Source organism: Penicillium hordei (assembly GCF_028827395.1).
Source record: "Penicillium hordei strain IBT 12815 chromosome Unknown utg000005l_segment0_segment0, whole genome shotgun sequence".
NCBI classification, from domain to species: domain Eukaryota; kingdom Fungi; phylum Ascomycota; class Eurotiomycetes; order Eurotiales; family Aspergillaceae; genus Penicillium; species Penicillium hordei.
The window spans coordinates 1,199,837-1,219,983 of NW_026623146.1; the positions used below are offsets into that span (position 1 = coordinate 1,199,837).

Genomic DNA, 20,147 nt, shown 5'->3' on the forward strand with positions numbered 1-20,147 from the left:
ACAAAACACCACAACTAGGAAGAAAATCGAGCAGAATAATACGCATGGTAATGTAGCAGAATGCTTTACTCCTGCAGTAGAAGAATCTCTGTTAAAACACCCAGTTAGCCACTAATCCCCAAAAACCGCACACCAAACAAGACTTACCAGTCAAAGCCTCCTCAAAGCTCAGAGTAATATATCCATCCCGGTCATCATCATACCGCTTGAAGACATCCGTCATGCGCTTCAGACTAATGCAAGCCTGAACGAAAAGATCAAAGCTCATACCAGTAAGTCTAGGATCCTTAGGCGTATTGCTCATCTGCTTGCCCTTGCCTTCAAAGACACCGAAGATAATAGAAATGAACTTCCCACTAAGACGGTATCCGAATGCAACAAGCGCCTTCTCAAACTCCGGCTGGCTAACACGCCCACTGCGGTCCTCGTCGAAACGATCAAACAGCTCCCGCCAGGCAGCCAAATACCGCCACAACGAGACAAATTCGTCGAAGTTAATTGTCCCGCTGCCGTCGCGGTCGAACATCCGAATCATCAGTCTCACCGTCCGCGGGTGGAAGGACGTGTAGTCGCCGTTCACGAGCGCGCTGCCAAGCTCGCCCTCAGTGAGGGCGCCGGAGTGGGATGCGTTCGCGGCGCGAAAGAGGGGAAAGAGTTGTTGCGGATCATCGCTGGGTGCTGTTAATGGCGGTGGGGCGGGCGATTGGGGAGGCCGCGATGAGGGCGGAGGTCTGTTGCGCTGGGGGTGCACTGGCGGGGGCCCAAAACCGTAGTTTTGGGGTGGTGGGGAGGGGTGGAGGGGGTGAGGTCGAGACTGAGACTGAGACTGAGACTGGCTGAGAGGTTGACTCGGCGGAGGCACGTTTGCTGAAGAAGAGCGGCCAGTGTAGGAGTGGGAGTGGGAGTGAGATTGGTGGGGTTCGAGACGTGGGGGCGCTGCGGCGTATGCATGTTGCGGGGGAGCGCTGGATACAGGAACGCGGGGAGGAACACCGCTGCTGTGAGTTGTTTGCGGTGGTGGGCGAGTAGGGAGCGGTTTTTGGTTGAGGCTCTGGGTGTGACTTGGGGCGTGGCTCGGGGCGTGGTTTTGGCCTGATACACTCATGTTGCCTAACATCTGCGCAACCTAATTGACCGTTAACAAAAGGAGGACGAGGCGTGTGGCAAATGCTGTACCTGTTCTGGCTCGGCATGACTGTAGTATTTCCCAGTCAGTAATCAGTAACTGTAGGCTCTCACTATATTGATTATCCACTTACGCCGGCAGCGCATCAGGGTTGTAGGATTTGTTATAAGCCATGGTTGGAGCCCTGGAGGTGAGGCAATCGAGAGAAAGAATGCGACACGGACTCTGGTGAAGTGCAACAAAGATATATGAAGTGGAAGGAGGAAGAATAAAAGGAGAGACAGGTTGAAAGCGGAGCCGTGGGGCATCGATTCTTAGCGCGCCAAGAAGGAAACCTTGTCGGAGTGACTACAGAGGACAGCTGAACACCTTTTTAAAACCAATTGAGATAGAGCGGAATATTTGTTGAAGCTTTTTATATCATCCGAATTATATTTCTTATACGTGATAAGATAACGAGATGTAACTACTTCAAACCCTTTTTCTGAATTCAAGTTATTGATAATCTAGTGAATTAACGCCTATGGAGTGCCATTCTATCTAGCGCTTAATTGTGACCAATACGAATACGAAATCTGAGACGTGCGCGGATTATTTAAGGTACGGCAATGGTATTGCCGCCCCTATAGAATGGTTGAAGAGTATTAAAGAGGCGGTCCTCTAAATTTTGGGGTCGAAATAAGCGAAATAATAGACATACATAATTGGGATATTATTAGGATGAGGCTGAACTGCGGCCCAACTCCCGTTGGGCGAATGCCCCGCTCAATACTAGAATTTGATTATCTTTCCACCTTGTCCACTCAACGACTTCAACCCGTCAACTATAGCATTGCTCAGTGCAAAAAGATTCTTTCACTATGGCTGATCCGCTCTCTATCGCATCTGGAGTTGCCGGGTTGTTGTCGTTGGGGATCCAAGTTACCAAATCTCTAGTTGATTTTTATTCCGCATACAAGGATCAGACTCCTACTCTGGCTAAGACTATGCTGAATCTTAAGAACCTTCTCAGCATCCTTCAGTCCCTTGATGATGCACTACAAAATGACCAACGCCAGAGGAATGCCCTACTCCAAGAGATCGACAAAGTGGCAGTGGAATGCCGTGGGGTCATCGAGGAACTGAGGGACGAGTGCCAAAAATTCCAAAAAGATACCACTCTCAGCCTGAAGGGCCGAATTCAAGTTGCCGGTCGCCGGGTGACTTATCCATTTAGGACAAGTACTCTCCAAAACCTTGAAGAAATCATCGGCGAGATACGGGGAAACTTGTCTCTTGCATTGAATGTGCTACAGCTCAGAAACCAGGCTGGGCTGGAAGATGAGATATCCGGACTCAAAATACTCGTCGAAAGGACAAGTGCGATTCAAATCTCTACTGAGATTCGTAGGTGGCTTAAGGCCCCAGATGCGACCATTGACCACGATTCCGCCTGCGAGAAACGCCATACGAGTACAGGATTATGGTTGGTCAACGGCCATAAATTTCAGAACTGGATGATTGAGCCCAATTCATTTCTCTGGATTAATGGCTTTGCCGGATGTGGCAAGTCAGTCCTATGCTCGACGGCAATTGAACATGTATTCCGTGAAAGGCAGCACCAGCCTAGAGTAGGAATCGGATTTTTCTACTTTTCCTTCAATGATGAGTCTAAGAAAGATTGTTCCGGCATGTTACGTGCATTGCTTATACAGCTGTCGGCTCAGCTTGAAGAGGGCGAAAAAGATCTACAAGAACTATATGGATTGTATAAACCGGGCGTTCCACCAGTGAAAGTCCTACTTACCTCTCTCGAACAGACCATCTGCAAGTTCAGCGTCACCTACATTCTGTTGGACGCATTGGATGAGAGCCCACGAGGCAATAAAAGAGAGTACGTTTTGGATGCGATAGAGAAGATCCGGCAGTGGGACCTGCCAAATCTCCACCTCCTAGTGACCAGCCGCAATGAAATCGACATCCGCGATGCTCTGGAAACTTCCTTCTGCCAGGATATCCCAATGAGAAATCCGGAGACAGATACAGACATCCAAAACTTCATTTCCTATCAGCTCAGCAATGACCCCAAGCTTCAAAAATGGGAATCGCGCCATGAAGAGATTCAAGAGAAATTGACCAATAAGGCGCACGGAGTGTGAGTAATAGCAAAGAGAAATGGTACAGGAATTTGGCTAATAATTGTATAGATTCAGATATGTCGAATGTCAACTCCTTGCGCTAAAACGTGTCCGGATCCGAAATCAGCTCGATAAATGTCTTCGTTCTTTGCCCCGCGATCTTGATGAGACATATGAGCGAATGTTGTGTAGCATTGACGAGGAAGACATTGAAGAAGCGCGACTAGTATTGACTTTACTTTGTGTGTCTAATCGGCCACTCACTGTGAGGCAACTTACCGGCGCCCTTGCTATTGACATCAAAGCCAGCGAGTGGCAATTGGATCGTGAGGGTCGATCATTTAGCCAAGATGATCTTCTCGACATTTGCCTTGGTCTCATAGAGCTCGCAGTGATTGAGGACGAGGACTCTGGAGAGATGACTACGATTGCTCGTATAGCGCACTTCTCTGTACAGGAGTACCTTGAATCAGACCGGATTTTCCAACAAGGCGCTGCAAAATTCACGATCCGAAAAGAACAAGCCCACACAGAGATGGCTCAGGTTTGCCTAGTGTATCTCCTGGACCCAACACTCTCGAATGGAGAATTGGATGAAGCAAAGCTGGAAACCTTTCCTTTTGCTCACTTTGCTGCTCAGTATTGGTTTTTCTTTTACAACAATTCCGGGAAAGGGAAGTCCGACATTGAGAGCTTAATTCTAAGGCTATTTAAGGACCAGAGAGAGTCATTTCTGACCTGGGTACGGTTGCATGACGTGGCTTCTATGCAGGATCATGGAATCAACTTCACGCTTGATACCGAGGATATCCCATCTCCTTTATACTACGCAGTCCTTTTAGGATTTGAGCACATCCTAAGTGTCCTTATGGCGAGCTTGGGGGAGGAGACCAAAATAAATGCCGCCATCAATAACCAGGTTGGATTATTCGGAAACGCGCTCCAGGCCGCATCATCCGGATTCACTACCGTCACCCTCGAGAACCAATGCTATGAGAAGATGGTGCACGAGAAGATGGTACAGACCCTTCTATATCATGGTGCCGACGTCAATATTCAAGGGGGGGTTTTTGGCACTGCACTCCAAGCTGCATCATATGATGGCCATAAGAAGGTGGCGCAAATCCTACTAGATCATAGTGCTGAGATCAATGCCCAAGGGGGTGAATATAACAACGCACTCCAGGCCGCCGCACAGGGAGGCCATCAGAAGGTAGTACAGACCCTTCTAGATCATGGTGCCGATGTCAATATTCAAGGGGGGTATTTTGGCACGGCACTTCAGGCCGCCGTACAGGGAGGCCATGAGAAGGTGGTACAGACCCTTCTAGATCATAGTGCCGATGTCAATATTCAAGGGGGGTATTTTGGTACGGCGCTCCAGGCCGCCGTACAGGGAGGATTTGAGAAGGTGGTGCAGACCCTACTAGGTCATGGCGCTGATACCAATTCTCTAGGGGGTACAAATGATACCGCGCTCCAGGCCGCATCATTCAGAGGGGATGACAATTTAGTGCAGACCCTACTAGATTATGGTGCCGATGTCAATGCTCCAGGGGGTCAGATATATGGCACCGCGCTCCAGGCCGCATCATTCGGAGGATATGAGAAGGTGGTGCAGACCCTTCTAGATCATGGTGCCGACGTTAATGCTCCAGGGGGTGAAAATAACACCGCAATCCAGGCCGCCGCAGAAGGAGGTCATGAGAAGGTGGTTCACACCCTGCTAGATTATGGTGCCGACGTCAATATTCAAGGGGGCTTTTTTGGCACCGCACTCCAAGCTGCATCATTCGGAGGCCATAGCCATTTAGTGCAGACCCTGCTAGATCGTGGCGAGGATGTCAATATTCAAGGGGGGTATTTTGGCACGGCGCTCCAGGCCGCCGTACAGGGAGGCCATGAGAAGGTGGTACAGACCCTTCTAGATCATGGTGCCGACGTCAATGCTCCAGGGAATCAGATATATGGCACCGCGCTCCAAGCCGCATCATTCGGAGGATATAAGAAGGTGGTGCAGACCCTTCTAGATCATGGTGCCGACGTTAATGCTCCAGGGGGTGCAAATGGCACCGCGCTCCAGGCCGCATCATCTGGAGGCTATGAAAATTTAGTGCAGACCCTACTAGATCATGGCGCCAATGTCAATGCTCCAGGAAGTACAGATGGCACCGCGCTCCAGATCGCATCATTAAGAGGCCATGACAATTTAGTGCAGACCTTACTAGATCATGGCGCCGACGTCAATGCTCCAGGGGTTACAAATGGCACCGCGCTCCAGGCCGCATCATTAAGAGGCCATAAGAAGGTGGTGCAGACCCTACTAGATCATAGCGCCGATATTAATATCCAAGGGGGTCTTTTTGACACCGCCCTCCAGGCCGCCGCACAGGGAGGATATAAGAAGGTGGTACAGACCCTCTTAGATCATGGTGCCGACGTGAATATTCAAGGGGGTTTTTTTGGCACTGCGCTCCAGGCTGCATCAAGAGAAGGCCATGAGAAGGTGGTGCAGATCCTGCTAGATCATAGTGCCGAGGTCAATACCCAGTGGGGTGAATATAACAACGCACTCCAGGTCGCCGCACAAGGAGGCTATAAGAAAGTGGTACAGATCCTTCTAGATCATGGTGCCGACGTTAATGCTCCAGGGGGTACAAATGGCACCGCGCTCCAGGCTGCATCAAGAGAAGGCCACGAGAAGGTGGTGCAGATCCTGCTGGAGAACGGCGCTGAGCCAGAACCAATTATCTGAGTCGCGAATGAAAAGGTTGGTAGGGTATTTGGACTATTTGGATGTCTTGTCTCACGGGAGTGTTCCTAGTGTGTCAATTCAACTCTTGCTTTCACGCGAATAATCATACAGAACCTCTACCATCGAAAGCCCCTAATTTCTCGTCATCCAACTTGAGGAGTTGGTGCTCTAGCACCTCCAAGCCGACTAGCGGTATTGTGAATATTATGATCAAATTCTCATTGCATACGACAACTTCCGTGCGACCCAATAATCTACGGCATAATAGGTATCATACTATGGGCAATACGGGATGCTGGGGATAAAGAAGCCCCGGTGATACCTTGCAAAAAGAGAGAGAGAGAGAGAGAGAGTGTGTGTGTGTGGAAGATCCAACTGCTAACGGAACCTGTTAAGACAGCGAAGACAGCGAACAAAATGTATAGGTAGTATGGGGATTTCAAGTAAATAACCATACCTCGTACTATAAGATGGTAGCGCCTCATAATACCTTTTTATAATGTAACACAAGCTAAATTTGATATATCGCAATGGGGATTGGGAAAGTTGGGATCCAAGACACCCTTCTGGGTGTGTATACAATGATGTAGTCTATGGTGCGCTGAATGCATTAGAGTTGCTCAATCATTATGTAGATGCTGAGGCCGCCGAAAGATTAGTGCGTATTCAATGAGCACTTACTGCGTACTCAATAAGTGTCGCTCATTCTGAGCCTATCGAAGCATAGTCCCGCTGGAATTCGGATCTCGTATTGGGATAGGTATTGGAGAGGGCTTCTTTTTTCATTGACTGTAAGCGCTATGCATATATGCTGATCGAAATCCAGGGGTTTATGGGACATTGCTACCTGCGTATATCTGACGATAAATTTGGGGACGCGATGTTTGTTGTATATTGTCTAAATCAAAAATATGAGCCAAAAGGATTTCAGTAATCACACATTTATATTAACAGGGGTATCTCAGTGAGGCAATAATGCTTAAATTTCTGCAAAGATGCGTTAGGCACAAGTACAAACCACTTTTTGGTCGAGTCTTGTTGGCTCGCCGGCGTCATAAACATCTAAACGCCCTGGTACACGCCACGAGAGATAAGGGACACCTCGGGCGCTTCCTTCTCCAGCACGGCGATGATCTCCTCCCAAACCTTTTCCTGTAGTTCTTCTCCCTCAAGACCAGTTGTCAGGGCAGTTGACTCACTATAAAATTATTAGCAATGGTAACACCAAAACGTGGTGAAAGATTGTCTTACTCAAGATAGCCCTCACTGCGCCAGCATTTCCCCTGTGATTCAACTCCGAGGAGAGTTGCGCTAACCAGTGAACGGCTTCCTTGCTCCGTAGTCCGCGCGAACAGTTTATGCATAACCCAAACGAAACACTTCTCCCACCAATGAGTATACTGGCGACCCAAAGCCGAGATGCACAGCCCGGGGCTGACGGTATTAACAACGAGGGTATGAGCGCCGTCGTCATCACACATCATATTGGCGATATTCTTAATCACGAATTCAAGTAGAAGCTTCGAAATGCCGTACTGCTTGGGACCCTTGAAGTTGGCTGGGTTGTTGACGTGAGCGAGTAGCGAGTCATCGGTCCGGACGCTTTCAGCCTTGACGCGAACAAATTGTTGACTTGAAACGACGGTCAGGTGTGCGGGGTTCTCGGGATAGGAGCTTTTCTTTAGCTTGGGAAGTAGAAGTAAGGCCAACATCGAGGTCGATAGTGTGTTGACTTGTAGAGTCTCTTCCCAGCCCTCGGAGGATTGATTGTATTCTCGATTCCATAGACCAGCGTTAAGTAAAGCGATGTCGACACGGTCAAGCTCGCGATTGACGCGTTCAGCGAAGCCTTTGACGCTTTGGAAGCTGTTCATCTCGAGTTCCCATACTTTGATCACGTTGCGTCGGTTAGTGGCCTTTTCGAGGTCAGCTTTGGCCTTGTTGCCTTTTTCCACATTGCGAGATCCTATGATGAGAGACTCGACGCCGAGATTGAGGATTTTGATGGCTGCTTCGAAGCCAAGACCCGAAGTGGCACCTGTCAAAATGACGATCTTCCCAGCGAAGGACACGCCTTTGGGATCGATGGGAGGGGTGTACTGCATCTTAAGGAGACGAAGGAGGGCTGCCATGATAAAAACCTTGATTCAAAACTTTTTAAAAAGAAATTCAAATAAACAAAATACCAAGCGTCCGAGGCGCGTCTGATGGTTGTTTGCGGAAGAAAAAGAAGCCGATAACACCAGGGTCGATAAACGATAGCGATGGCGATAAACGATAAGGATCCGATAAGAATGTGACGATTGGCAGGCAAGAAGGCATTGTTTGTAACTAGTACATACACAAAATAAACTATGCACGGATGTTTTGTGTCACAACACGTAAAAAGACCTAATGATAGTAGTATGATTACCGAATATCGAAGTTTGCCGAGTCTAGTTCGCTTCTCTTATGTTGAACTTTGCCATACTGCAGATCAATGCCAAGATGAGTAGAAACGTCCCCGTTTGAGCATGATAATTCTCATGATGCATACATAGATAAGTAAGATCTGTCCGCAATTTTTCCAAAACAAAAGCCTCATACCATCCGCTCTTCAACCGTAGCTTCCTTTGCCCGGAATTCCTTCCACACCCACATCGACGCATTACCCGATATAGTTTCACCATCCCGCTCTGAAAGGTATATACAATACTTCTGGCAACCCTGATCTTCTGATATCTGCCAAGGATCCCCATGATCAGACGTAACCCTCCGCAATCCGAGAAAGAAGCGACATTGGGAAAAAGGCACACTGGGAAAAGAAAGCTTGACCAAGGGACTGTTCATTCGGATCAACCATAACCGTCTCGTATCGAGCGAGAATATTTGAATCAGCAAAAAGACTTGCGACGCCGGCAATGCTAGACAGTTTCTTTGGCAAGATGTGATCCGTGTTCATGAGAATGGAACTGACGATATACCCAGCACGAGGATAGAAGCGAGAAGTGCTTCAAGAACGCGTGTTGACGCTACGCCTTGCGACAAACGCAGTCAGTTCGACAGAATAATGTTCCCGGACAGAGGGGCGTGTTCCCAGCGTGTCGTCTGTCCCACTGCGAGAGTAATTGTCGAATACCTGTGCCCTGAAAATCCTATCCTGGTGACTGATTGCCTTGATGACCATCCATCGTAGGTCCAGTGGGGGAAAGTCAGGTTCTTCTGAAGATTGTCTTTGGCAACAACGATGCTGGAACTTTGATCAGCATTTGCTGAATTACCCATGTAAGAGGTGGTCTCTTGGATAAAATTCATACTGATTTGGTGCGATACCTCGATTGCAAAGTACAAGCCACTCGCAATGATGACTAGGAACGAGGTAACCAAGGCAGCTAATCCGGTAGCTAGAACAACAAAGTGCTGTGCACGGATTGAACGGATGATGTTGGTGATGGCGAGTGAATCTAGATAATTCACCGTCATGGATTCCTTGATAGCGCACCGGTGCGCCATTTCAACCGCGCGTAGGGTGCGAGGCTTCGGGTGTTGAAGCCCATTCTTCCGAAGTGAAGACCAACGCTAGCCATGACTAGCGAGGGAAGAATCGTCCACAGATAATGCTGGTGATCATTGGAAGATACATTGCCCAAGCGGTCGTTCTTCTCCGAGACACGCAATGCAATCTCCAAGGCCGCAATAAGTAAAGCGACTACAATAAAGATGATACCGCGAGCAATGAGGCTAGGTGCCCAGGCTGGCATATAATTTTCTTGGTCGTCGAGCTTTCTAATATCATCTCCTTCTGTCTTGACCGAGAAGCCCTTAGGCGTAAGTTGCGAATAGTAGCGCCGCTCTTTTCGACTATCACGGAGCGCATCTGGTGAATCCACACCTTCTGCGAAGTGATTGACAAATTCCGTTGCTTTTTGTCACGATGGCGGCAACAGATGAAATGGAAGTCGGGTTCTAAGGTGCAATAGACATGCGTGGCCCTAAAAGGAACATGGAAACGGCGAGTAAGATACCTAGTATTAGGCAAACCTCCATCACACGAAGTGAGAGCTGGGCCATGACGATTTGATTTTCATTGATAATAGCCTAGCCGATAGCTGATGACTGACTTTTCCGTCTCAGTTCTTTGTTCATAAGCTGGGCAGCCATTGCGCGATAGTAAGAAGAAGCCCCAGTATCAAGTGCGCCATTCTCGAAGAGCTTTTCAATATTGTCAGTGATGCCAGCATGCTATGCGCCGAGTTGTAAGACGACAACGACATATGTCTTATGAAATGGATCATCGGCTATCTCAGGGCTTGTTCTACATTGAAAGTGTTGGGATGTCTCATCCAGCGCGCAGATGGCGGAATGCCCAAGAACAAACATTGCAAACAAAATGTATGAGCAATTCTGGGCCACTTCAACATTTCGAATGTTCATACAGAGTTGTGATCGAATTCAATATATAACAACTTCCCATCTTTAGCACACTGTTTGAGCCCTGAATTTTCTTCTCTGGTTGACTCGCTACTGCCCGCAAATATTAGCCCAGGGGCCGTCGCCGGAGCGAATTATTAATCCATCCCCCTCCCTGGATCTCGGGAAGGTTGAAAGGTGCAGCCAATAAACTCATTGGACCGTATTTGGCATTGGTATAGTTGTTATGTCTGCCGTTGCACAAGGACATCAGGTCCATCCAGACGGTCGGACGTGGAAGAATCATTTTCCCAAGGGTGATCTCTGGGTATTTGGTTATGGGTGAGTTAATTCATTGTTCTGGAATGGTGTCGCCGAGGCGTCGAATATGGAATACTGATTATTTTATAGGAGTTTGATCTGGAAACCGCCTCCACACTACGGTACGCGAGACTGCCATATGAAAGTGCTCAATGGCAGCACTCAAATGAGACATCGTATTGGTTGTTTCTGACCAAGAGTCAATCGACTAACTATATCGTCTAGACCAGCGCGTACCAGGCTATATCAATGGCTATGTGCGACGTTTCTGGCAGGTGCGTGGACCCTTGCATTGAAGGGAGGGCTCTATATTTGCCCACGTTCGACATGACCAGACTAACATTGTAATTATTTCTATGAATTATAGGCTAGGTATGTTGCCAATGTGTGCATTAAACAGGCATAGCCATTGAAATCTGTCAAGAATTACAAATCGCTAACATGCTCCCCAAAGTACCGATCACCGCGGAACACCCGAGCAACCAGGCCGAGTAGTCACCGTAATCGAGCGAACCTTCTGGGAGACCTTGGACGACCCGGTATGGTCCTACCCGCTCTATTCCACACATCCATATTAACATGTCCTTAGCTCGCCCACCTAGAATCTGAAGCATCCACCACAGGCAAAGTCTGGGGTGCAGCATACCACATCCCAGCCTCCCACGCCGAAGAAGTCCACGACTATCTCGACGAGCGAGAGATCGATGGGTATAGCGCGCACTACACGCCCTTCCACCCAACAGTAGACATCGAAGGAGCCGCCGGCTCAACCGGGTCCGCTCCAATCATCTGCATGCTCTATGTCGGTCAGCCGACTAACCCGCAGTTCCTGCGTGACGCAGCTGATCGCGAGCCGCAGAATGTAGCACAGGTTATTAGTGCTGGACATGGCTTGAGTGGGAAGGGTTCTGAGTATTTGTTCTTGTTGGAAAAGGCTCTTGAGGGGCTCGGTCTTGGGACTGCGGATGTTCATGTTACTGATTTGGTTAAGAGGGTTAAGGCTATTGAGGCTGAGGGGCTTGCGGAAGCTGAAGAGGAGGAGGCGGGATTGAAGGTTACTAGGTCTTTGGAGGGTTCGGCTGAAGGGTCTGATCGTGAGAATGGCCGTGCGACGATTGAATGAGATATATGGGTTGAGGATCTGTTGATGACTTTCATGTTTTTATGCTGGGACATAGTATAGGTTACATATTTGCCTAGTAGAATAGATAGACCGGGAAGGAAGCGATTGAACAGATGGCATCGGCTCTTGTTCGAAAGGTTGTGGGGGGTGCTGTCAGTGTTCTCGTGGGTGATGAATCGAACCACTTAAGCCCACAAACTATTTACTATCTTACTAGCTATGTATGCTTTGGGCAGTAGCAAATACACTGTTTCCACACTACGGAGTGTATGGGCTCTGGAGTAATTCTGGTTTTGTTCGATCTTGTTATAGAGTACTTTAGGTATCTCTCGGTTTAGACTATTCCTATTCCTAGCCTGGACGGAAATGCCTTTTTCCACAAAGCAAGGATGCCCGACGGGAATTCTGTCTCGAAATAAGTGTAATTGTCGCCCAAAATAATAGAACATTAGGTAGAAGCGATAAGCGATAGGCGATGCCTGATTTTTCCGTCAAAATAACCTCGTGGTTGTGGTACATAGTTCGGTTCATCACCCGTAACCCTTGCTGGATAGACTCAAATTATGCTTAAATATCCGTCAAATCACTGGCCTTCATCTGTGTACCCCGTTATAGGAATGATATGCCGTGAAACTCAAACAAGCATTGCAGATCTGAAACCACATGGGTCTGTCTGCCAAAGAGAAACATGACCTCAAAAATTTCTTAGGCGAGATAGGTCGAAACGCAATCGTATAGAAGCTCAAATCTGCAACCAATAAAGCCAATGCCCGAGCCAGAAAGCCCAAATTCCCTTCCTAACAAGTCGGGCGTAAAGAAAAATAACAATCCCCTGTTACAAAATTCAAGACTAGGGTATCACCCCGCTATTCCCAATTCATCTTCCACCATATTCCGGTCGTAGATCGTCACTTCTTTTAGAAGGAATTTCCGAAGAAGAAAGGCGCATAGAGAGGAGATTAAAAGACATCATCTAATGGTGACCGTCTTGAGGAGCCTGCTCGTGGTTGTTCCCGCGCCAGCCTTTTGGATGTCAGTTAATGTCGCCATCGAGATAACAGAATAGCTCACCTCCACCACCGCCATATCCGGTATTTGGGCCACCACCTATATAATTAATTAGCAAAAACAACAAGAAACGTTTAGATAAAATAAAAATAAAAATAAAAATAAAAACTCACCATAACCGCCGGGACCAGCGCCGTAACCAGCGGGACCGCTAGGGGCATAGTTGTTGTAACCACGGTTGTAGCCCCCGCCGTATCCACCGGCAGCGCCGTTGTTGTACCCGCCATTGTTGTAGCCAGCGTAGCCACCCGCACCACCTGCACCTGCACTTGGGTAACTGGACTGGGGCTGGGAGTTGTATCCACCACGGCCCTGGAAGCCACCTTCGGGGCGTTGAGGGCGGTCGAACGCCTTGTCAACGCGAATGACCCGTCCGTCAAATCTGAACATGTGAGATTTCTCTTGAACGCATGAATGTGAGGTTGATAGATTACTCTTGATTGTTCATGGCCTCCAAAGCAGCATCCGCCTCGGCGTCAGTAGCAAAGCGGACAAATCCGAAGCCGCGGCTACGCAAAGTCGCACGGTCCTTCACAACAATCTGTGGACAGTAGAGTCAGGAGAAGCTCAAGAAATGTTAAAGTGTGCGTTGCCCATGGCAGACTGACGGCTTCTTGGATCTCGCCAAATTGCTGGAAACCCTCGCGCAAGGTGTCATCGCTAGTATGCCAAGAAAGGCCGCTAAATTCCATCGCAGCGACGGTTAGACTGGCTCCTACTAGCACAAGTATGTTCCTAGATAGAAAATACGTACTGAACAAAGAGCTTCGACATCGTAATAAAGATCTAACAAAGGAAGCCGGAAGAAAGGCAAACGCTTGAGCTGACTTGATCCGAGGAGAAGATGAGGGTTGAGGAAAGGAGATCAAAAAGGAAGGATAAAAATCGGAATCCGTCCGGGCTGTGAGATGACAGGGGAGATCCTAGTGGTTAAGAGGCGAGTCAGCATTCAGTTCCGTGTAACAATCACACTGCGTTAGGGCTTCCGCATTGCCGGGAATTTTCCACTGGTCGGACGCCAACGGCAAGTCCACAACGAGCAAGATCCATGCTGACTGTGTCTTTGTTCTGGGAGCTTAACCAGAGTGAGAAAAGTCCGGGCTTAACCTCAGTACCTCCGAAGTGGGGGAGGGGATGCTGCAGAGATAAACACGCCAAAGCCAGTCCCACCGGCCTAAACCTTCTGATTGAATTGCGGGTCGGGCTTGTCAGTGATCAATCAGATGGTATCCGAGGCTCCGTTTGGATTGGCGGCAAGGCAACGGCCGATGTACCTTTGTTTGCCCCTCACTTGATTGAAAATGCAATTTCTGCGTTGTTTTCATAGGGCTGGATGAATATCGGGATTCCCAGGATTCTATTTACGAATCCGTATACGGGATACAAATCAAACCCCATACAACATACTTCTTGTCCACGAGGGGGTTATAAATCCATTCGTGAAAGCAACACTATCTTGGGTGGAGTCTCCACGCGTGGTGGAATTTTGGTAGACCCCGTACCTCGCAGGTCTATGCATGATTGGTTGTATGCGTGTTTATGCATTGTGGATTTTTTTCTCATTCGGGAATTGACTGTTAACAGTTGAGAATGATGAATGATCTAGCAATGTAGAAGATCTACATTCGATTACTACTATAGGTCTGGCCTCTCGGGTCTGGCCATCGCACAAGTGGTTTTGGGCGTGAATTCGAGCAGAGGGGCAGTGCTCCGTTGGCCCACATGCGGCTTGGTCCGTGGGTCGCGTACTCCATATGCCGGGAGAGATCCCGGGAAATGGGGATCAGCGGAAAGGGTGTGTCTATACAATGTTGACATCTCTAGTTGATGGAAGAGCATCGGGGCATGGCACCGAAAACCTTTGAGTAGAAGCAAATCAGAGGTGGATCGACTAAAGGAACCGTTCCTATGAAAGGGCCGAGAGAGAGAGAGAGAGAGCATCAAAAGAGCAAACATTGGGAATTTATAGAAAAACGAAGAAACAATGAAAAGTCAGAAGTTGAGACGGCCGCGCTTTCCTCGGCGGTGACTAGATTTGTGTGCTTTCATATCACCTCACTCTGTCTACAACATAGTCGCCTTCCCAAGTTTACATTTGCATTTCTGCAGATACGAGATACGACCTAGTCTCAAATTTCTAGGAGCTTTCTTGATGGAGAGCAATAATCCAATTTATCAGTGGCTTTCCACTGTGGAGGACCAGGAACAAAGTCGCCATCAAGGTGAAGGCATGTTGTAAGAAATATGAAGCTTCCACGCTAACATAGCTTTAGCTGAGAATCACGTTCAAGTGAATGATACAGCTTTTGCAGCGAGTATCCCACGAATCCGCATCCCACTTGAGATATCTGACAGCGCGCTTGGGAATGGACATTCGGCTAGCAGGAAAAGAGCTTCGAGTCACCTTGAGGAAACCAAAGCACCGTTCACTCACAAGACCATACCAGGGAATGGGAGTCACAAGAAATCGAGAGAGAGTTACGAGTTAAAACCAAGACACAAGACTCGCGAGGATCGCTATGAGTACAAAGGCCTATCATCGGCTGTGGAGACCCAGTCGCAGTCTCGCAAAGGGAGAACCAAGAAACCCCGGGGCAGGAGGCACACCATGAACGATGACTTCCATGCCGTCAATATCACAGGAAACAGATTGACCGTAAGTAGGCTTCTGCACAGTCTCGCTACATGTTACTGACTCCAAATAGCTGCGCAGCAACACAAACCTGGGTATCTTCAGCAAGGGACGGTCTTCTTCTACAACGAATCACCTCGGAAATACTCCGCCTACTCTTGCAAAACCTGCAGCAACCATCAACCTACATAATTTTGCCGCACAATCTGATCTTGCCTTTTCTGAGATGAACTTTCTGTCCCGGAGGAATAATCTCAGCCCGTATCCCACATCGACCGCTAGGGACACTCTGGATGGACAGTATGAAGAGTACCATCCACAAGCGCTGCAGTTCGATGATACTGAAAATAATACCAAACTCGACATGTCCCACTCAAACAACAAGTTGCTTGGTGTGAAACGCCAACTTGGCGCCTCACTCACGCCGTTGTTCACGTTTGGTAAAGCGCCCACCAGCGAGATTTCCACAGTTTCCAACCACTCTCGCAGTGCTTCCCCCGTATTTCACAGTAAACGAAGGAAGGTAACAAAGGAATTATGGTCTATTCCATACACTTGGACGGAAACTGAGATCGACACGGAACAAAGTGATGCTCTCGAACAACACCTGCTGAACCTGCTGCATGTCGGAGTATACCCCCAAGCGCTATGCTCTGAGATCAGAGACAATGTTTTGGTCAGACGGTATTGGAGTCTTGCTGAATTATGGAAACTGTTGGAGGAGAGAAAGGCAGCATGGTCAAACGAAGCCGGCAACAAAAAGCGAGCTTCGCACGACGCCAACATGAGACAGCCAGCTGCAGCCGAAGCTGCTCCACGGGAGATTTCCGAGATCAATGCACCAGACCATTTGGAAACCGTCAATGTCGGTAGTGTGGAAAATAAGATGTCCAAACAATCCCCGGATTCGAACATCGCTTGTGAAACTGCTCGAAGTGTGAACGACGATCCACCCGAACAACCTTCCATCCTCGAGCAACAGCAAGACGGACCACTTCAAACTTCAGAAGAACAGGGTTGTGTAAATTTCGAGGCTGCCAGGATATCAAACAGCCCAAATCGTTTCATGGAAAACTTGAACGAAGATCAGTGGGAGCTCTTTCCTCAGGAATCGGCAGAGGATGCAGTCATTTTTCCTGCATCCGTACTAGAGGTCAAACAGCCCCATATGTCTGACTCTGAGTTCTATGAGCTGGGTCCACTCGATGATGATGCGTTCTATCGCACATTAGATGCTGCTTACCGTGCCATTGTGCGCCCTGAAATTGCGGCGGAAGTTGCATCAAACTTACAGCAGTTACTTGACTCCCCTGAACTAAATGGCAATGAGCTTCCGGATAGTCCACAGTCCGACATTCCTACCCGACAGGTAGAGATGCGGGACTCAGAGCATTTAGCAACGGCCTCCCGAGACATCATACAAGACCGGTATGACGAAAGACCACCTGAGCCTTTTTTCCAACACGGACTACCCACGAGTCATTCGAACGATCCTTTTATTGGTCAGAACAATGATTTGCCATGGCTGACTGGATACGGCCGGTCACAACCTCGCGCGCCAACTGAAATCAACACGCGACAGAATCAGCCTGCAGGATTATCCGATTTCTGGCGACAGAATAAACTCTATTGATTCTCATCGGCAACGTGATTATCAAATTGGACAGTCAAAAGCGTCAATAGAAAGCTTAATCACATTTGCACCAATCATCCATCATATTAAAAACAAAGTAGCGTCAGCTCCATGTACATACCTAGCTAGCTTGAATTCAGCTGTCAATAGAGATTCTAAGTTTCTTGGGATTCAAGATAGTGTGCATGGGGGCAACCCCCCCCCCCCCCTTCGAGGTCGTATGATCAGGCCAGAGCCAGTAACAATGATTGGGCTAATTCAGTCAGAGATTGACTTGACACCTTATATCTAAATCAAGCCCCCTAACATTTTAACCACCAAATAGAACACACAAGTCAGTAATGGTTTAGACGGCACGCTGTTGCGCTGGTTTATCGATCTTGATGAGGGTTGAATTCATTGGGTATATAACAGTCTTGGACAGGGGAAATTAAACACATCATCAGATGGCTCAGATCCAAATGCCTGTCTCTATTTAAGCTATGAAGCTGACCTATCCATATGTGCCGCCGTTGGACGAAGAACAATTGTGAACCACGATGATCGAAGGCCAGGGAACAACACTGGATTTGATTCCGGGTACCCGTGCAACGCTAGATACAACCAGCGCAAGGGTTATTTGGAATTTAAATTTGATGAAGCAATCTGGTAGCTTTGGGGTGGTGGATATGTTGCGGAGTCCACGAAAATAAGTCGGGTCGGTCTTGTATAGGGATTCGAACGCTGAGGTGGGTGGTACGGTTGACAACGGCACGCTTGATAAAAATGACATGCAGCAAGTGCTTACAAGGCGATTGGGACTGTAATCTATCATAGAGTCGCAGCTGCCTCGATCGCACCCGTTGCTTTGAAGGCGGCCGGGTTCCGCATCACCACCTCAACCGGGTACTGCCACTGCATGAATCGCGTCCAACCTAGAGAGCCAACCATTTAGCAATTTATTCTTTTATATAGAAAGAAAGATTGTGAAGCTTGTTGGTGTCACATACTCCAATATGCGCATCGTCGCCCTAGGTATTTCCCAATGAACGGTACCAGGACCATACTCAGAAGCAGCTCCAGTTGTTCAATGCTTTCTTGCCATTCTGCCTCTGCATCAGAGGAATATTCGGACAAGGTATCCAAGTCGGACTCGGTTGTAGATTCTGAAGGGAGGGAGGCGAGCTCATCGTCGGACTCGGAGTATGAGTTCTGTCGGGAGGGGACCATGTACGCGGACATCGAGAATGACGGATTTGAGCTGTCTGGAGAGGGAGAAGACATGGTGGAGATTGCTGTAAAGAGACGTGAGGGTGAGGAGATGAGAGGAAGCGATAGTGATCAAGCAGCGGCCTGCCTACTGCGGTTATACGTAAATGTGAGAGCAACCAGGTGTTTGCCTTGATCGACCGGCACCGCCAAGCTGCGTAATCATCAGCACGTGACCATGTAATCTGGTGACTCAGTTCAGCGTCACGTGCCCGTACCGCGATAACAGAATCACCTTCTGGCGTGGCGATATCAGATTTCAGCGATAATTTTACCATTTTGCACTCTTGCTCTAGCTCTTTGCATTCACAACAATCTGAACTCATCTCCAACAAATTGTGGTGGAGCGAATAGCATCTTTGAAGCCTCGAAACATGGCGGACGCTGTACGTCACACACCCTGGTCTTTTTACCGACCCTCCCACATTTTCTTTAAGTCTGCACAATATCGACCCCTCGGCCGCCAACCACAGTGATCCAAGAACACACATTGTTGAGCCCGGGGTTAAGGACTGGTACTTTTATTGAAAAGCCAGGCTATACGATATCTTCTGCTTCTTCTCTTTTTTCTCAGAACTAACACCGCTTTTTGCCGCTCCGCTCAGGAAATCGAAACTAAACAGCGCAAGTCGGTCGCATTCAGCGAAGGATCGGTCATCATGGATACCAACGGCCAAGTCACAGATGCTCCTCCGGCTGAGAAGCCCACAGGCGGTATGCAATAGCTCTCCGATCCCAGGCTCAGTCCCCCCGTTCGCTTTTACCACAGCCCCACTAACGATTTCTTGAATATACAGAGAAGGATGTCGACGAGGTCACCGAGATGTTCAAGGGACTCTCAAAAAAGAAGAAGACCTCCAAGAAGTCTAAGACCGCCGACGTTGGCGATGACGAGGAGGCCCCCGCCGCCGCCGATGGCGAATTCGATCCCTCCGCCCTGAAGAAGAAAAAGAAGAGCGGCAGCAAGTCTAAGAAGGCCGACCCCAACGACTTCGATGCCAAGCTCGCTGAGGCTGGTATTGCTGAGGAGGCTGGCGAGGATCAGCCCGAGGAGCTGCCCGAGGGTGACCTCGAGGCCGGCACCGGTATCTGGGCACACGACGCCACACAAGCCATCCCCTACTCGCTCCTTGTCTCCCGCTTCTTCTCCCTCATCGAGAGCCACCACCCCGACCTTCTGTCCAGCGGCGCCAAGTCCTACAAGATCCCCCCGCCTCAGTGCCTGCGTGAAGGTAACCGTCGTACTATTTTCGCCAACATCGCCGATATCTGCAAGCGCATGAAGCGAAGGTTCGTTATGCTCCTTTCCCCCATTTATTCGTTGATATCTTTCTAACTGTTTTTGTTCTAATTAGCGAGGAGCACTGCACCCAATTCCTGTTCGCCGAACTCGGTACATCAGGCAGTGTCGACGGTAGCCGTCGTCTGGTCATCAAGGGAAGATTCCAACAGAAGGGTATCGAATCGGTTCTGCGTCGCTATATTGTTGAGTACGTCACATGCAAGACGTGCCGCAGCCCCGACACCGAGCTCAACAAGGGAGAGAACCGTCTGTATTTCGTTACTTGCAACTCTTGCGGATCCCGTCGTTCCGTCGCCGCCATCAAGACCGGTTTCCGTTCCCAGATCGGCCGCAGAAAGCGTGTGGGCTAAGTGGATGGAGCTGTGCTGGCAATTTGCGAAGGAAGGGCTTGTTTTTATCTCTTCCTTATGGCGTGTCACTTACTAGAGCTTT

At 48.7% G+C, this 20,147-nt stretch overlaps 10 protein-coding genes across 10 annotated transcripts; 4 read left to right on the forward strand and 6 right to left on the reverse strand.

Moving 5' to 3' along the window:
• Positions 1-65: 65 nt before the first annotated feature.
• On the reverse strand, positions 66-1,300 carry N7537_009407 (EF-hand domain-containing protein; the record flags this gene model as incomplete). The annotated part of the gene is made up of 4 exons (XM_056900461.1): positions 66-88; positions 148-1,126; positions 1,177-1,195; positions 1,260-1,300. 4 exons carry the CDS (start codon positions 1,298-1,300, stop codon positions 66-68), a joined length of 1,062 nt encoding a protein of 353 aa, XP_056749129.1.
• A 686-nt stretch (positions 1,301-1,986) lies between these two features.
• N7537_009408 (uncharacterized protein) lies at positions 1,987-5,998 on the forward strand (the record flags this gene model as incomplete). The annotated part of the gene is made up of 2 exons (XM_056900462.1): positions 1,987-3,260; positions 3,313-5,998. 2 exons carry the CDS (start codon positions 1,987-1,989, stop codon positions 5,996-5,998), a joined length of 3,960 nt encoding a protein of 1,319 aa, XP_056749130.1.
• Positions 5,999-7,060: 1,062 nt separating this feature from the next.
• Positions 7,061-8,130, reverse strand: N7537_009409 (putative short-chain dehydrogenase/reductase family protein; the record flags this gene model as incomplete). The annotated part of the gene is made up of 2 exons (XM_056900463.1): positions 7,061-7,196; positions 7,250-8,130. 2 exons carry the CDS (start codon positions 8,128-8,130, stop codon positions 7,061-7,063), a joined length of 1,017 nt encoding a protein of 338 aa, XP_056749131.1.
• Positions 8,131-8,578: 448 nt separating this feature from the next.
• On the reverse strand, positions 8,579-8,939 carry N7537_009410 (uncharacterized protein; the record flags this gene model as incomplete). Its single annotated transcript, XM_056900464.1, has 2 exons — positions 8,579-8,792; positions 8,821-8,939. The coding sequence occupies 2 exons, from the start codon at positions 8,937-8,939 to the stop codon at positions 8,579-8,581; spliced, it is 333 nt and encodes a 110-aa protein (XP_056749132.1).
• A 92-nt stretch (positions 8,940-9,031) lies between these two features.
• Positions 9,032-10,048, reverse strand: N7537_009411 (DUF3433 domain-containing protein; the record flags this gene model as incomplete). Its single annotated transcript, XM_056900465.1, has 3 exons — positions 9,032-9,441; positions 9,480-9,872; positions 10,003-10,048. The coding sequence occupies 3 exons, from the start codon at positions 10,046-10,048 to the stop codon at positions 9,032-9,034; spliced, it is 849 nt and encodes a 282-aa protein (XP_056749133.1).
• Positions 10,049-10,634: 586 nt separating this feature from the next.
• Positions 10,635-11,831, forward strand: N7537_009412 (gamma-glutamylcyclotransferase; the record flags this gene model as incomplete). Its single annotated transcript, XM_056900466.1, has 6 exons — positions 10,635-10,729; positions 10,799-10,830; positions 10,934-10,983; positions 11,076-11,080; positions 11,163-11,247; positions 11,298-11,831. 6 exons carry the CDS (start codon positions 10,635-10,637, stop codon positions 11,829-11,831), a joined length of 801 nt encoding a protein of 266 aa, XP_056749134.1.
• Positions 11,832-12,804: 973 nt separating this feature from the next.
• N7537_009413 (RNA recognition motif domain-containing protein) lies at positions 12,805-13,673 on the reverse strand (the record flags this gene model as incomplete). Its single annotated transcript, XM_056900467.1, has 6 exons — positions 12,805-12,854; positions 12,903-12,938; positions 13,013-13,281; positions 13,334-13,440; positions 13,508-13,580; positions 13,654-13,673. The coding sequence occupies 6 exons, from the start codon at positions 13,671-13,673 to the stop codon at positions 12,805-12,807; spliced, it is 555 nt and encodes a 184-aa protein (XP_056749135.1).
• Positions 13,674-15,051: 1,378 nt separating this feature from the next.
• N7537_009414 (uncharacterized protein) lies at positions 15,052-17,164 on the forward strand (the record flags this gene model as incomplete). The annotated part of the gene is given in 3 exon segments (XM_056900468.1): positions 15,052-15,134; positions 15,150-15,555; positions 15,605-17,164. The coding sequence occupies 3 exon segments, from the start codon at positions 15,052-15,054 to the stop codon at positions 17,162-17,164; spliced, it is 2,049 nt and encodes a 682-aa protein (XP_056749136.1).
• An 810-nt stretch (positions 17,165-17,974) lies between these two features.
• Positions 17,975-18,427, reverse strand: N7537_009415 (uncharacterized protein; the record flags this gene model as incomplete). The annotated part of the gene is made up of 2 exons (XM_056900469.1): positions 17,975-18,078; positions 18,154-18,427. The coding sequence occupies 2 exons, from the start codon at positions 18,425-18,427 to the stop codon at positions 17,975-17,977; spliced, it is 378 nt and encodes a 125-aa protein (XP_056749137.1).
• Positions 18,428-18,786: 359 nt separating this feature from the next.
• N7537_009416 (translation initiation factor eIF2 subunit beta) lies at positions 18,787-20,065 on the forward strand (the record flags this gene model as incomplete). The annotated part of the gene is made up of 4 exons (XM_056900470.1): positions 18,787-18,798; positions 19,018-19,126; positions 19,210-19,702; positions 19,768-20,065. The coding sequence occupies 4 exons, from the start codon at positions 18,787-18,789 to the stop codon at positions 20,063-20,065; spliced, it is 912 nt and encodes a 303-aa protein (XP_056749138.1).
• Between the last annotated feature and the right edge of the window lie 82 nt (positions 20,066-20,147).